The 15,645-nt window shown below is 42.3% G+C and overlaps 1 protein-coding gene and 1 long non-coding RNA gene across 18 annotated transcripts in view; one reads left to right on the top strand and one right to left on the bottom strand.

Annotated features, from left to right (window-relative positions):
- The window catches only part of ELAVL4 (ELAV like RNA binding protein 4), a 139,968-nt gene extending 135,833 nt beyond the window's left edge, over positions 1–4,135 (top strand). For 8 of the 16 annotated variants that reach the window (XM_070248050.1, XM_070248032.1, XM_070248011.1 and 5 more), the window contains one exon: positions 1,923–4,135. In XM_070248050.1, coding sequence (XP_070104151.1) covers positions 1,923–2,250 — 328 coding nt within the window. In that variant the 3' untranslated portion in view covers positions 2,251–4,135. Of the gene's footprint in view, positions 1–1,880 lie in introns of all 16 variants that reach the window. The other 8 variants (XM_023630234.2, XM_070248020.1, XM_070248004.1 and 5 more) reach the window with 1 other exon arrangement.
- Positions 3,973–15,645, bottom strand: part of LOC106782806 (uncharacterized) — a 52,050-nt gene continuing 40,377 nt past the window's right edge. For both annotated transcript variants that reach the window (XR_011431128.1, XR_002804268.2), the window contains 3 exons: positions 13,476–13,546; positions 7,266–7,427; positions 3,973–4,662 (listed from right to left, as the gene is read on the bottom strand). This is a non-coding gene — a long non-coding RNA (uncharacterized lncRNA). The remainder of the gene's footprint in view (positions 4,663–7,265; positions 7,428–13,475; positions 13,547–15,645) is intronic.

Below are 15,645 nucleotides of genomic sequence, written 5' to 3'. Positions count from 1 at the left end.
GATAACTGTGAATTACCTCCACGTGTCTAGCACACAGCTTGCCTGTTCCCACACATTTTACATCCTTCCCAACTGTGTCCCAAACTTTTGCTCCTCTCTAACTTTAGTCAGGTAGCACCAAATATTATGAAAAGAGTGATGTCTATCCATAGATGAGGCCAGGGAAGGCACAGCTGCAGCTTGCATGCTGCCTCCTCCTCCAGTTCCCCACCCATAGAAAACATCACTCATTGATAAGAGCATTCTCTTTTCCTATTAAACCCAAATTTGGATCCAGAATCCTTCCTACAAAAGTAGGAAGCCACTACCCCCTAGAGTTGAGGCTGTGCTTGAAACCTCTTTGCTGGCCCTGACTTTGGCTTTGTAATAAATACTTAGCTGTTCCCCACCTATAAACTGAAAAGGGTCGATTCACTCATTTGGAGGAGTGATGGATGAGAAGACAGTCTTCAGAAGTAGTGCAGATAACAATCCGACATGAGTTTGCCCTTCTACGAATTCGTACCATGATGTTTTTTGGTTTTGTCCTGTTATTCATTTTTAAGCAAGAGGGAAGATTGACTTAGTGAATAAGACCAAAAATAATATTTATTGAGTTGTTGTGTCTAGCGTATCTTCAGCAGCCATTTAATTATCTAAATTATAGTTAGATACAGAACTCTTCTTTCGTAGGACTTCCAGATCTCCAAGAATATTTGCTTTTTCTTAAAACAGTCCTACCTGACACTTTATCCTATTCTTTTCCCCAGTTTTTGCTTCCTCTTCTTCTTCTATCTCCCTCTTCAGGAAAAAACAAAAATGACAAAATGAAAAGCAAGACACTGGTCAGTGTATAGGATCAAAATCCCTGTTAAGTTTGGTATAAAACAAAGTGTTAACAGATATTTTTCTGCTGTAGGCACTGGTAACCTAATTGTTTCATGTGATGCATCCATCATGAGTCACACATGGATATATTTTATCAGACAGTGAATAGAATCTGAAAGGTTGTTTTTATTTTCAAGATTACATGGAAACTGAGAAGATTTCGAAGCCTAATACAAAAGTTGTTGTAAAAAGGCAAATAACAGTTTTATGCTGTTCTAATTTACAGTGATTCAAGATACATAAATGCACAAACCACTTGAAATCTTGCTCCTGTGTCCTTAGAAATGAATTCCAGAAAATACAGCATCAAGGAGTGATATGTCTTTATTATTATTGTTCAGAGTTTTTTGGGGGAACTTTTGAACACGTGCTAAATGAAACATGAGCCACCCATCTGATTAATAACAAGACATGTCTGTTCATTCTCACATTCTCTCCATCCTCAGTAACATCAAGAGATCTCTGACAGCCATAAGTCAAGGGACTGCAAAGATGGTAGACATGAGCACTTCTAGGGCCATCCCCTAATCTGCCTTAAAAAATAAAATTTCCCAAGCATTGATTCCACCAATGTTATTCACTTATTCAATCGATAAACACTTATTGAATGTTTTCTATGTGTCACTATGTCTGTGAGATCCCATGTGTGCTCCACTGAGTAAGTAAGGAGAGCAACAGAATGAATGAGATAGAACCCCTTCTAAGAGCTCACTGTCTGTTGCGGGGAGGGAGGGTAAGTAAGGGTCAGGGTGGGTTACCCCATGAACATATACTGTGGTAGAACTATGATAGAGCCTAGCTTTGGGAGTTCCTTGTTGTTTTTAGGAATTGACCTAGGCCTTTCTCTTGGCATACACATGCCTTAGCCATTCTAGCCATTCCCATCAGAAGAAATACCACAGACATTAGTTTTTGCATTTTGGTTTTTAAACCCTGAAGACTCTCCTGCAAACACTCACTCAGCCCTCTGCCCCGTGTCTGTGTCTGTGCATCTGTGTGTTATCCGTGGTCAGACTGATGTCTGGACCAGTCCCCCCTTCTGCTTGTCCCCCCAGGTTCTCCCCAATCACTATTGACGGGATGACAAGCCTTGTGGGAATGAACATCCCTGGTCACACAGGAACGGGCTGGTGCATTTTTGTCTACAACTTGTCCCCCGATTCCGACGAGAGTGTCCTTTGGCAGCTCTTCGGCCCCTTCGGCGCAGTGAACAACGTCAAGGTCATCCGTGACTTCAACACCAACAAGTGCAAGGGATTCGGCTTCGTCACTATGACCAACTATGACGAGGCGGCCATGGCCATCGCCAGCCTCAACGGGTACCGCCTGGGAGACCGAGTGTTACAAGTTTCCTTTAAAACCAACAAAGCCCATAAGTCCTGAATCTCCCATCCTTACTTATTAAAATATATATATAAATATATACGAACAAAACACACGCTCACACACACACACATACACACGCACACACACAAAAGAGAGAGAAACAAACTTTTCAAGGCTTATATTCAACCATGGACTTTATAAGCCAGTGTTGCCTAAGTATTAAAACATTGGAGTATCCTGAGGTGTACCAGGAAAGGATTTTATAATGCTTAGAAAAAAAGAGAAAAAAACAAAAAAATACCTTTGATGCATTGAATGTTCTTTCATAGCCGTCGTTGTTGAATATAATATACATAGATAGCAATGTGCAGGGATTTTTACCCAGCCAGCTAACTTTACTACCTTCCTTGAAGGTGGATCTTTTTAAGATGACCATTCGCTCATTTGAAGAAGAAAAACAAAAGACAAAAAAAAAATAATAAAAATAAAACAATTTTTACAAAGTAATGGGATTCAAAGAAAGAAAAAAAGATTTTTCTTTTTTGTCAAATGTTGATCCAATCAGATTGGTAAAAAAAAAAAACAAAAAAAAACCCCACACAGATTAAAGAGGAATAATAAAAATTGCAAAAATGAAAAAAAACTTTTGCAAATTTTTTTATTTTTCCTTTTTTCTTTTATATCATGTGAACTAAAACAGTCTTCTGTTAGGGGATGGGGGCAAGGGGGATACCTGATGACATTAACAATTTAATAACATTAACATTGTTGCCAAAGAGGTGGTCTCTTTGCTGAAAATGGGTTTCAAGAAAAATCTATTTTTATAAAATATAAAGAATTTTTACAAGAGAATCTGGATTTGAGAAAAAAATATTTTGACTGGCTAATTTAGGGGAAATTGACAACTTTGTCGCGTTCATACTGCACTGGTAACTTTTTAGAGATCAAGATGTGTGTTTTAAACTGGATTCGTAGACTGTTTTTTGAAGGATGGGCTATAAACAGATGATCTTCATATCTTTTCATAGCATGTAATAATAATTAAAAAATTATTAATTACTAGGGGAAAGGAGTGTTCGTTCTACCCAGGGTACCACAGTTCCCCACAGTCAAAACCCAAAAGCAAGGAGATGAGTTGAAAGACAGTTTTTCTTTAAGTCATCAGTATGGGATGTCAGCAGAACAAAAATTAAAAAGATTAATTTTCCTTTTGATCTAAAACTTCCTTAGTTTGAGCAGTAGGTGCTACGAAATTATTTACATATCTTAGTATCATAGTTAAATGTAATGTGTTTAGGAGAGGAAAACAAAAGATACGTTTGCTTTAAATTCATTAAGGAATTTTCAAATTCACTTTGTAGCCCATGCTGATAGAATTGGGCTGTGTTGGTACATTTGAAACACTGTTTATGTTGCTTGAAACACTTATTTATTTAATCGACGTGATGATGCCTATGGCCGAGATCAAATATAGCTAGATTGGCTAGACTACTTATTTGTTTACTTAAACTATGGGAAGAAGCATATTATTGTGTCATTCTGTTGTGTGTGTATGTGTATATACAATATAAATATATATATATAAAGTTATTTTTTTCTTTGGGTTAATTTATTATAAGTTGTAACACTTGGCTAGTTTCGTTTGTATATGTCTTAAAATGTTTTCTTATGATATTTAAGTGACAGTTCAAGAGGTATCAAGGTAACTTGTGTAGAACTATTGTTTGATATATTGTCATGTTTGTTGTGAATATTTTTTCTTACTGCACAGTAGAAAAATAAAAACAACTGGGTCTTTATTTTAATGTAATTCAGATTGGGGAAAACAAAACAGAGCTAAGGGAACAAAATGACTGAGGGAGCATTCTCCCACGTCCAGTGCACTGAGCATTTTAGTATGTTTGTGCTTTGTACGGTTATATATTTAAACAAAAACAAAACAAAAAAATACAAGGATTCCTGCTCTTCCCTGGGTAATAGAAACAGTTACTCGCTATGCATAATCTAGTTGATAGTTAAATTTGCTATTGCTTTTCTTGTCTTGTTATATAAAATCTTTTCAATACAAGTTTAGTCTTAATGGTAATAAAACGTTATGGTTATTTATAACTTGTGCTTATTTTGTGCGTTTTTTCCCATGCTGAACCCACTAAGTGCATGTAGACAGAACTGTTGTTCTCACACTGAAGAGGCAAACTTGGTCGTAGTAGTCATAGTGGTAGACAGATAACGAAAACCAAGGCTGCATCATAGACTCCTCCTTTAAATTTTTTTTCTGTTTTTTTTCCTCTTTTCGGTTTTGGACAAAAACATCAGATTTCAGTTCAGAGAACACTCGTTGGACATTCAGGGAAACCTTTTTACATCACCTGCTATGAATGAATGCAGTTTGCTGGCAAAGTTCCGATGCATTTGCTAAGCATTAGTGGGAAAGGCATGCCAAAATCTCTTCTCTATAATGTGTTCACTCTTGGGGGAAAAAAAAGGAAAAAAAATCTTAGGACCAGGCAGTTGTATACTTTAGTTATAATGAATGACTTCATGTTAATCTTGCTAGTTTAGATGATTTCTGAGGGAAAGTATTGTAAATGTTTTTTTTTCCATAATCTTGTTGTGTTTGAATTATTTGTACTTTATCTGTCCAGACAATAAATGAAAGTGTGTAGAATGGATTTGAGCTTCCCAGATTTTTAAATGTGTTCATGCAAACTTTTTTTTCTATAGCATCTTCAGATTTCCCCAATATTTTTATCGTTAAGCAAACAAACCAAAAAGGGTAGAGTAAAATTCTGTTTTGCAACTTAGCCCAGTCTCTCAAAGTCAACTCAGTATTCAAAAGTCATTGCCCTAGTTCCATGCTACTAAAATTGTGGTCTCCAGTTGGCAGTATCAGCATCACCTGGGAGCTTGTTAAAATGCAGACTCTCAGGCCGAATGCAAATCTATATTTAACCAGATCCCCAGGTAAATCACGGCTTCTTTAAAGTGTGAGGAACACTGCCCTGGTTGATACCAAACCGGCATATTTGCCATTGTGTTTAGCTTTAGGATATATCAGTGCCTGTTATTCATTTATAAGCATACTTGTGACTTGTTCAGAAGAGAAAGAGTCACTATTTGCAGAGCATCTATTGTTGTCAGACGGGCTGTGTGGTGTCCCCTACTTCCTCTCCAGCAGTCTCCAGCAGTCTGAGAGAAGTAGATAGTACCATCCTCATTTCACAGATGACAAGACTGAGGCTCAGTGAGATTAAGTAACTGGAAACAGCAAGTTTCCAGCTGGGATTTGAATCTGACTCTGATTCTACTGCACGGCACCTCAGTGTTGAGACTGCAGAGCGTGAGCAATATTAAGCCAACAGACCATTTGTATATTGGAAGTGACAGCTAAACAAGAAAGGTCACCTTTTTGTTTGAGCACTCATTTTTGCTTAGAAGTGGCAAATATTTGACTTTCTTACCTTTGAATAGAAACCCTACACAAGGGCTTATCCATACAGTATATAAAGAACATGATAGAAGCTCCAGCTAAGGGAGAGGAACTGCCTAAGGTCCCATGAATTCATAGCAAAATATGTCCTGAACTTACACATGAGCTTTTTAGTGATTGCCTGATACAGTCACTCATTGATGATCTACTGGTCTGTCTGTCATTTTCATTTCCTCGCTAATTGAAAATTCATAATACCCCGTAAAACACCGCCATCCATAAACTGACAATTGAAGAAGAAATGCCCCCAGTGAGCCAGATGAAGGAACAGTCAGATTCTCTTCCATTCCTCTTAGCCCCCTTTTTATTATTATAGTAAATTACCTCAATGATTGGGATAATTAAATTCAGGGCAAAAAATGGGATTTAATTAACCAAGCTAAATATTAAAACTCTGTCAGGCTGAACTTCACATAGTTGAACTTAAAGGTTCTTATTTTAGTTTTATCTTAAAGACAAGCCCCTGTGTTTCCCTTCTGAAGAAAAATGGCCTTTCAAACTAGTAGTTGCCCTCAGGAATAACAGCTTCACAAACGTGTGTAGAAGGTCTAAAAACGTTGCTGGCAGGTCTATGATAGTTATTACCAGTCATTACCAGCCCTGCTCCTTACAGGTGTCATTTCAGTGCTCTTTGAATTAGTGGATACATTATTTTGGAATATTGGAAGTTGGTGAAATCATACGGTTCATAGAGTTCATTCTCTAGCTTCCAACTGATCTATCCTGGAAGTTTCACGGATAGCTGTGGGTGTTTAAATAGGTCTTTAAAATATCCATAGAAGGACATTCTCCATACACTCTCTTGGCTACACTTCCCAACATCAGCACAACGAGTCTGCCTAACATCTAATAAAAAATTCATCTTGCTGCAAGTGTAAGCCTGTTACCTTAAATCTCCAGGCAAACATTATATAGTTTCTGTAGGTGTTTGTGGGAAAGGTCTAACAAATCACAAGAATGTAGAGATTATTAAATTTCTTTTAGGTCCTAGGTACATTATGTTTTGCTTGGATGAAAAATTGCATGCCAGAGAAGGCTGAAGGCATTTACTTAGTGCTATTTCTGTCAGAATGATAGCAAGGGAAGACAGCAAAAATGTGTTTGTGTCTGTAACCCATCCTACATCATCGCCACCAGCATCAAACTACTTACGTCTATGACCGAAGCTCAAACACCGGCCAAATGATAGTCACAGCCATAAATTTTTATCAACTCCAGTCCTGTTCAAATTTCTTTCATCAAGATCAATTGTTATTTGTTCATTTGTAAATAAAACATTTAAACCCCAAAGAACAACATTTAAAAGTACATTTGAAACTCACAAAGTCTCGTGGGGCCCACACTCAGTCAGTGTTTGGGTCTAGCTATCTTAACCTTGTCAAAATTCAGCACTTAATCACCTATTGCCAGAGTCGATTCAGGAAACTCCCAGTTCTTGAAATTGTTTTGCCCTTACTTTCTGTAGGTACTATATGTTTGTTGCGTAATGGACATACAAATGGAAACACCCAGAAGCAAGCATTTGCACAACTGAATAGGAGATGGGGTTTTTTACTTTCACCTGCAGATTCAAAAATCATACCTGACAAGACAGCATTAACAGCAAGAGTGTGTTTTCTAAATGGAAGAGTCATTAAAATCTTAATTTGAGGCCATCCTGCCTGGATCCCTTCCACAGCCTTCATAAGAGCTCACGGAACACAGCTGTGTAATATCCTTACACCCTTCACTGCCTTTGTTCTACCTGGGAAAGAGAATAATAAAAGGAAATTACGTTTTATTTCCATGAGCTAAAATCAAGTTTTAATATTGTCCAAAAATGACTCGTACCGTTCCTTTATCTTATTAGCTTTTTGGCACATTAGGTAATAAGATAATTTCTCATGGTACAGTATTTATGTAAGAATCATATTTCTCTCTGTGCAGATCACTTACAGAAGTGTCTGTTAACAGGAGAGAATGATGCATAATCGGCACTTAAGATTAAAATAGACCTGAGAACATAAAAGTGTTCCTTCAATTAAAGGAATAGCATTTCTCCAGTCTCATCTTTTTTGTTTCTGCAACAGAATGAAAACTGGCTTAAAATTACCAACCCCAGGTTAATTACCCGAAGGCTTCCCTATGCAAGTCCAGCTTAATCTACTAGTGGTTCAAATGCAAGGACCCACATGCCACCCCAGGATGCCATGTAATCATTTTACAAGTGTCCAGCAAAGTCCTTAAGGTTTAAGAAATTGTTTCTAGAGAGAGCACTTTACTATCTTTCCAATATGCCAGGCACTAACAGTTAGCACTTAGTTCTTCTCCCAAGTGAGTGAGTGAGGGGTATCATCTCCTTTTCACATTGAGCAAAAAGAGACTCAGAGAGATTTGGTATCTTGTACAAGCAAGCAGGTAGTGAAGGCAGAATTCAAACCCAGACCTGTTTGACCTTGAAGCCCCCCCAGCTATATCACCCAAGCTAGAGCCAATTCTGTCATAATTAGAGCCAAAACAATTAACAAATGGTTCCAGCTTCAGTTAAAGGTGGAGATGAGTCCTGCTATGTAAGGAACAAGGGAAATGGCATTAATGCACTGCCTAGGGCTAACCCCCTCCCCAGACCGTTAACGGAAAAACAGATCCAACAACATTGGTTTACAAGCAAATTGATAAAGAAAAACTAAAAGTGATAGCTTTTAAACAGTGTTCCTCAGCAATGTTTAAAAATGAAACTATTTGTTGACAGATCTGTGTAAACCACCAAAGTCATCGAGGTAGAGAGGAGTTGAGGATAGAACCAGAAGAAGGTAAGAATCTCTACAAGTCAACTTAGCTGCCCTTGGAGCTGACCGCATGGCTCTCCCTAAGAGATGAAGGCATTGCGTGAACAAATGTCACCTTCATGAGAGCTCCTTTCACCATCTGTATTGCCCCTGAATCCTCAGAACAGTACTGGGAGGCACATAGTATAATCCCCACTTTACATCTGAGAAAAACAGGCTCAGAGAAGTTAGGAATCTTGCCCAAGGTTGTACAGCATGTAGCAGAATTACACCCATGCCGTCTGGCTCCAATCCAATGTCTTTCCACTAAACCACATTGACTGTCTTTCAATGTGACACCATCATTGGTTGAACACCCACCTACCTGTGAGGTACGGTGGGGTAGGGGTGTAGGAACCAGCCTAAGTCTTGTCTACACTAGAATCCTTACTCTGAACATCTACCATATGCCAGGCATTGAGGAAGGGGCACAAGAATGAAGAAGCATATTCAGCTTTTTTTTTTTCTTTCACCACCTGTTTTGTGCATAGTGAGTTATGACAGGAAACCAAAAAAAACCGAAAAACAAAAAAACCCACCAGGAATGGAAATTTAGAGTTTTGTTACAAAGACAAGACATAGGAAAAAATTATTTAGCCATGCCAGGTAGTTTCTGTGCTGGAAGGAGAGTTACAGGAAATTTTGAAAATCTGTGGAGAATGAAAGGAATATTCTGGGGCCCAGAAAGGAGAGAGTGTGGCCTGGTGGGAAGAGGACAAGCTCTGGTGAAAGCTCTGGGTTTAGATCCCTGGGCGAATCGTTCAACGTCTCACAGATTCCTGGTCAGAGAAGGAAGGATTAGAGATAAAATACTTCAAGTTCCTGGTGATGAAGAGTAGTAGGAATGAAACAGCAGCCAGAAAGAGTTCTCAGAGGAAAAGAGCTTGGGCCTGGCCCCCTGGCAGGGGGACATGGTTTGGTGGGTACCTCTGGATGTGAAGAACAGAGAAAGACTCCAGGAAAGGAGGGAGGAGACAGTAGGGGTACGTGTGGGAATAAGCTCTTGGAAATCTCGCTCGGCCTCATGGAACTTGAGCTGCTTTTGAAATAAAACAACTCCAGCCACACATGGTCAGAGGCTCTGAATGCCCCTCAGCAACCAGAGACCCCACTGATCCCTCCTCTTGTGCCCAACCACTACAGTGACTCAGCCATTCTGCCCCCTCCCTGTGACTCTTCAATGACGCTACCTTTACCAAGAACAGGTCCAATTGTCCCTGAAAGAATGGTTCAAATTTTCAGAGAGAAAACCATGTTGGCCCTGATTGGTCATTGTTTACAGGCCGCTGGCACCAGTAATTTTCCTTCACACAGACCAAATGGTCCAAACAGCTGAAACCAGGGGGGCCATGTGCTCTACAATATGGCCTGCTGGTAAAGAAAGGCTTGGGGGAGTTGCCCTGAGGAAGGGGTTCGGGGTGGCTTGAACAGCCCATGCAGGACAGTAGGGAGTGGCTAGGCAAGGTGGAGCTGAGGAGGCCTTCCTGGCGTTGGGGAAGGGATGGAGAAAGATGCTAAGGATCTTAGGCAGGCAGCAGTGGGAGGACAGCAGAGGAATAAGGGAAGAAGGGTCAGACGTTCAGGCTGAGGCAGGGGACTTCTTTCAGAAAGCAGGGTCCCAGAAGGCTTTTGAGCAGGGAAGTGAGGGCCTTTCATTCATAAACAAATTCCTGGGAAGAGATGACATTCCCAAGCCATACTCCTCTTGGCTTTAGGCACAAGAAAAGAGTTGTAAGTTCTGTCTCACCCCAAATGGGAAAACGGATCCATTGGACCATTTGTAAAGGGCAGCCCTCCCCAACTTGTCACACCGTTGGCCTCATCATTGCCTGCTTAGGCGGTGAGGGAAAGGCCTTGGAAGTCAGTTCAACCTCTTCATTTAAATCCTTGGGAACAAAAGGGCTTCGGGTTGCCCAACCCCCACCTCACCCCATGTGACTAGCTCATTATTCCATTCTGCAAACTTTAGAATGTCCTTTCCTCCATCGCCAGGCCCCATTTCACTCAACACACACACAAACACGCATGCACCATCCATGTGGCAAATCCTGATTTGTTCAGCTCATGGTTCACTGCCTCCTGAGAACCTTCCCTGACACCCAGGCTGGGCTGGGGATTCCTAGACAATCCCACATCCCTCTGCCTTCCTGTATCACAGTACTGGTCCCACACCACATCTTTCTGCTGCATGCATGCCTCCCTGACAGAGGAATCAGACACAGTGCCTGCCTTGTAGGAGCTCCAATGTAAGCACTGAATGGCAAGATCAAAGCTAGAGGAAGTTTGGGGAGCACAAAGAAAAGAGCAGTCAATTCTAACTGTGGCAGAGTCGGGGGAAGTTGAGGTGTAACAAGAAATGCATCCTAGAGATGCCTGGGAATCAACTGTATCTTGAAAGATGAATCAGACTTGGACAGGCAGGTGAAACTGGCAAAGATTTAGCCATTGATGATTAAGTAGCTAGGAACTAAAGGTTTTTTTCTTTTTGCAATTACTGGTTATAACTTTTAGCTATTCCCCGACCCATTGTTAACTGTGCTGTTTACGCAATATGCTATCTGACTCCCACTAGGCTCCTATAGATAACATCTCCCTGGAGCCTGGGTCACCATGGTAATGGGTGTGTGAGCTGTTTCTCAGGAATTAGAACCCCTTTGTCCACTCCAGGCCAGTCGAGACCACCAGCTCATCAACTGGGCCCGTGCTGATGTCCGGTAGGTGACCTTTAGATGTCAAGAGGCTAAAAACCCCACCCTCAGATCATGCTAATGCTGCCATTTTGCGAACATGGATCCTATGAAGAGGCATGAAGGCTGACTACGCTTGCACACATCATCAATTACCTCACCTCTCCTCACCTCCAATCACCTATCTTCACATTTCAGATCACCTTGCCCCCGTACCCCATAAATATCCCTGAGTCCCTATTTTCAGCGAAGCAGATTTGAGACGCATGTTCTCGCTTCCTCATGTGGTTGCCTTGTGAGTAAACTCTCTGCTGCGATCTTGTCCTCTTGGTGGTTTGGCTTTCAGGGTGGTGGGTAAAAACGAACCTGGGCAGGGTCGTGCCCCAGGCACTAGGGCAAGGTCAGGAGCATCACAATGGGAATGATGGAAGAGACCCAGGACCAGGAGTCAGAATCCTCAGCTCTGCCCTACCTACTGTGTGACATTGGGCAAGTGACTGCACCTGACTGGGCCTCAGTTTCCCAGAAGTTAAAGGACGGTGTTAAACTGGGTGATCTCTGATGGGCCTGCTCCTGCTTACTCCTAGACTCCCATCTTCCCCAATGTTTTTTGCTGAGTGAGCAAATATTTATTGACCACCTACTATGTGGCACTGAAGACACAATGAGGGGACAAAAGAGATGTTTGTATACGGCTGGGGGTGAGTGCTGTCAAGGTCAAGTACATGCTGCTCTGACCGTGAGTAACAAGGACATTTGCCCAGCTAAGGACAAGGAATACCCTGCTACTGTGGCATTTGAACTGAGATCTGAAGGATGAGGAGGTCGTGTCCCATCCTAGGAAGAGGGGAAATAGCATGTACGAAGGACCAGAGGTGGAGAGGAGTGAGGCTCAGCTGAAAGGAGCCCAGTGACTCAGAGGTGGAGGTGGGAACAGGGCTGGCATGGGAGTGGGAGTGGGAGCAGGGACTTGATCACCACGGGCCTCAAAAGCCACAGAAAGGATTTTGATCTTTACTATAAGAGTGGTGGGAAGGACCTACACTCCAGCCAATGGATCACCTTCTCTCAGCCTCAGTTTACTCATCTATAAAATAGGAGCGATAAAGTACCCACCTTATACGGTATTGAGAGGATCAAATGCATTAATATATGTCAAGTGCTTAAAACACAACCTGGCAGATAGCAATAATTATACAAATGTTTGCTATTATTATTATTATTATTATTATTGGTGAGGAAGATTGGCCCTGAGCTAACATCTGTGCCAGTCCTCCTCTATTTTGTATGTGGGATGCTGCCACAGCATGGCTTGATAAGTGGTGTGTAGGTCTGTGCCTGGGATCCAAACTCGCAAACACCCCCCCAGGCCACCAAAACAAAGTGTGCGAACTTAACCACTGTGCCACCAGGCTGGCTCCTGTTTGCTGTTATTATTATTATCATTATTATTCATCTGGCTACTTCCTACACATTCCTGAAAATTCAGCATGGACATTGACTCTTCTGAAGCTCCTTCTCTGACCTCCCAGACCAGATTTGTACCACTCCTCTGGGCTCCCATAGTCCCCGTGCTTGCCTCTCTCACCCTGCAGAGTAATTTGCTCTTTACTTCTCTGCCTACGTCCCTGAACTGTGAGCTCATCAAGGGGAAGGACTGTGCCAAAACTGGGCATGAAAAGAATGCCTGTGAAGGTGCTCAGCTGTGGTGGGCTGAATAATGTCCCCCTGCAAAGGTGTCCATGTCCGGATCCCTGGACCTTGAGAATATGTTGCCTTACATGGCAAACAGGACTGTGCAAATGTGATGCAGTTACAGATTTTGAGATGGGGAGATAATCCTGGGTTATCTGGGTGGGCCCGATGTGATCACAAGGGTGTTTATAAGCAGGAGGTAGAGGGATCAGTCAGTAATAGGAGAGGTGATGATGAAAACAAAAGGTGGGGCCCAGGAGCCAAGGAATGCAGGTGGCTTCTACAAGCTGAAAAAGGTAAGGAAATTGATTCTCCCCTGAAGCCTCCAGAAAGAATACAGCCCAGCCAACACCTTAATTTTAGACTTTTGACCTCTAGAACTGTAAGAGAATAAATCTGTATTATTTTAAACCACTGAATTTGTGATAATTTGTTAGAGCAGCGATAGGAAATTAACATACCAGCCAAGCTTCAGGAAGCAAGAATTACAGAAAGAATAGTTGTGGGGAGAAGCTAATGCTCCGTCCAGGTGCTTCCTGACCCCCAGCATCAGTGAGAGAGGTGGTGTTTATGGCGGCCCCTCTGCTCACTCTCTTAGCATACCCTCAGTAAGCTGGGTCCTCCAGGAGCAAGACGCCATCACCATATTAACTTCATCCCTGGGCTCTCATGACCTGGTGGGTGGAGAAAGGGGAGAAGAATCAGTCGGTGCAAAGACATCAATGGCTTGTTTTTCTGGGCTCCAGGGAATAGAAGTTGGAGCACAGAGTAATGGAAGGAACACTGGCCCAGGATAACCGGGTTCAATTCCCAGCTCTGCCACCAATTTCTTGTGTGATTTTGAACAAATTTTATACGCCAGACCTTCTCCTTCTCTTGTGTTCTACATCCCAATTAATAGTGGGAAACCCAGGAATATTTCTAAACTCCACTTCCCTTCCCCCAACCATTCAATTACCTAGTCAATTACCAAACCCTATCAATTTTACCTCCTGGAAATTTCTCAAATTCATCCCCTTCCGCCCCTCCTCATTGCTGCTATCCTGGCTTAAGTCTTATCATCTCATTTAGAGACAATTAACTGGATACCTTCTATGTACGTACGTGGATTCTGGCACTAACCTCATAGGAGATCTTCCCTCCTCACCATCTGTACTCTCCCATCCCCCCCAGCCAGAATGATCTGCCTAAAACACTAATCTGACCAAATCACTCCTCTGCCTAAATCCTGTCAGTGGAGTCCCGTCACCCAGGTGATACAGTTCAGATGCCGGAGAATGACTTCCAAGGCCCCGCATCATCTAGGCTCTGACTGCTGAACTAGCCTCGTCTCTCTCCTCTTCCTGCCTCACAGTTTGTGGTCCAGCTGTGCAAAACTATTAACTACTCCCTGAATACAATGTAGTCTTTGTCAGAGCCCTACTCATATTAATTTTCTTCTTCCTTTCTAAAAGAACTCTGATTTTATTAATGCAACAAAATGCCTAGCTACAAAACATCTTTCCGTTTTCCTTACAGCTGGAAGTGGCCACATCACCCAGATCTGGCCAATGGGATATAACAAGTGCCTGGTCCTCACCAAGAGCTTTCCAGGAAAGCTCTTTAAAAGAGAGCAAACTCAGCTGGCACACTCTTTTCTCTCTGCCATTGCCCTCCTCCTCCCTTTCTTCTCCTCACTTGGAATGCTGAAGTGATGTCTGGAGCTGCAGGTGCCATGTTGCAACCATGAAGGCAACAACCAAAAGCCATGGATGGCAGATTAGAAACACATGAGGGACCTAGGTCCACAACGGCATCTCTAAGCTGCTACAGCAGCCCTGGATTATCTCCCTTGTACTTCTTTTTACTTGAGAAAAATACACTCCTCACTGCAGAACTTCCCAATCTGTGAACGCATTCTTATTGACGTGCTCATTTTATTTCCTGAACCTCTGAGCAGCCAGGTGGGGCCCTGGGCAGTTAGAGCCCCCAGGTCATTCATCTCTGGCTCCAACCTGTCCCTCTACCCTATTGGGACAAACGAGTATTTTTGTATGTATGCCACTATGTGAGAAAGATTAGACAACTTTGTCTCACTGGTTTAATTTTGATAATTTTTCTGTCCCACTGGCCCATTGCCTGTGCCCCTCAGTTTGACCACGTTAATGAGGCCTATACTGGTCTTTAGACCCACCCCAGATCCCCAACGCCCCTCCAAATGCCTGCCGCCCCATTGCTAGGAGTTCCATCCCCATCCGCCTCCAGATTGTCCTCGCTGTATTGTTGCCTACATTAGTTTGCCATGAATCTAAGGCCCCTCTTGGGCTACCCATTGATGGCACGGACCTGTCTTTGACCTCCAATGCTCCTTGGGGGCCTCAGTTCCTGCCACCCCACCTACTGGAATATCTCAGCATCTTTACTCCCCTCCAGATCTCCGGGGCTTGTCTCTCTCTCTCTTGCTTGCTCTCTCCCTCTCATCCATCATTAAGAACGCACCCTCCTTTTCTCTTTTCCCTTTTGCTGGGGAAGGAACAGTTATACCACAGAGTTGCTTGGACCACCTAATAACTTAGTGACATTGTTTTGGGGATTTACCAGGAAAGCCGGGTCAGAGTGGACCAAGAAGAACTTTATACTATGCCCACAACTAATGCTTCTTATCTTTGAACCTGTTTGCTAGCCTGGTCCTCTGTGCCAGACTCCCTCCTCACTTACAGTGACATTTTCTCTTCAGGACCCCATTCTCATCTGGCTTCCAATTGTCTTCTAGCACCCGTGACCTCAATGCCCA

The sequence above is a fragment of the Equus caballus genome, chromosome 2 (assembly GCF_041296265.1).
Source record: "Equus caballus isolate H_3958 breed thoroughbred chromosome 2, TB-T2T, whole genome shotgun sequence".
Classification (NCBI taxonomy): Eukaryota; Metazoa; Chordata; class Mammalia; order Perissodactyla; family Equidae; genus Equus; species Equus caballus.
This window is presented reverse-complemented; position numbering and strand designations above follow the sequence as displayed.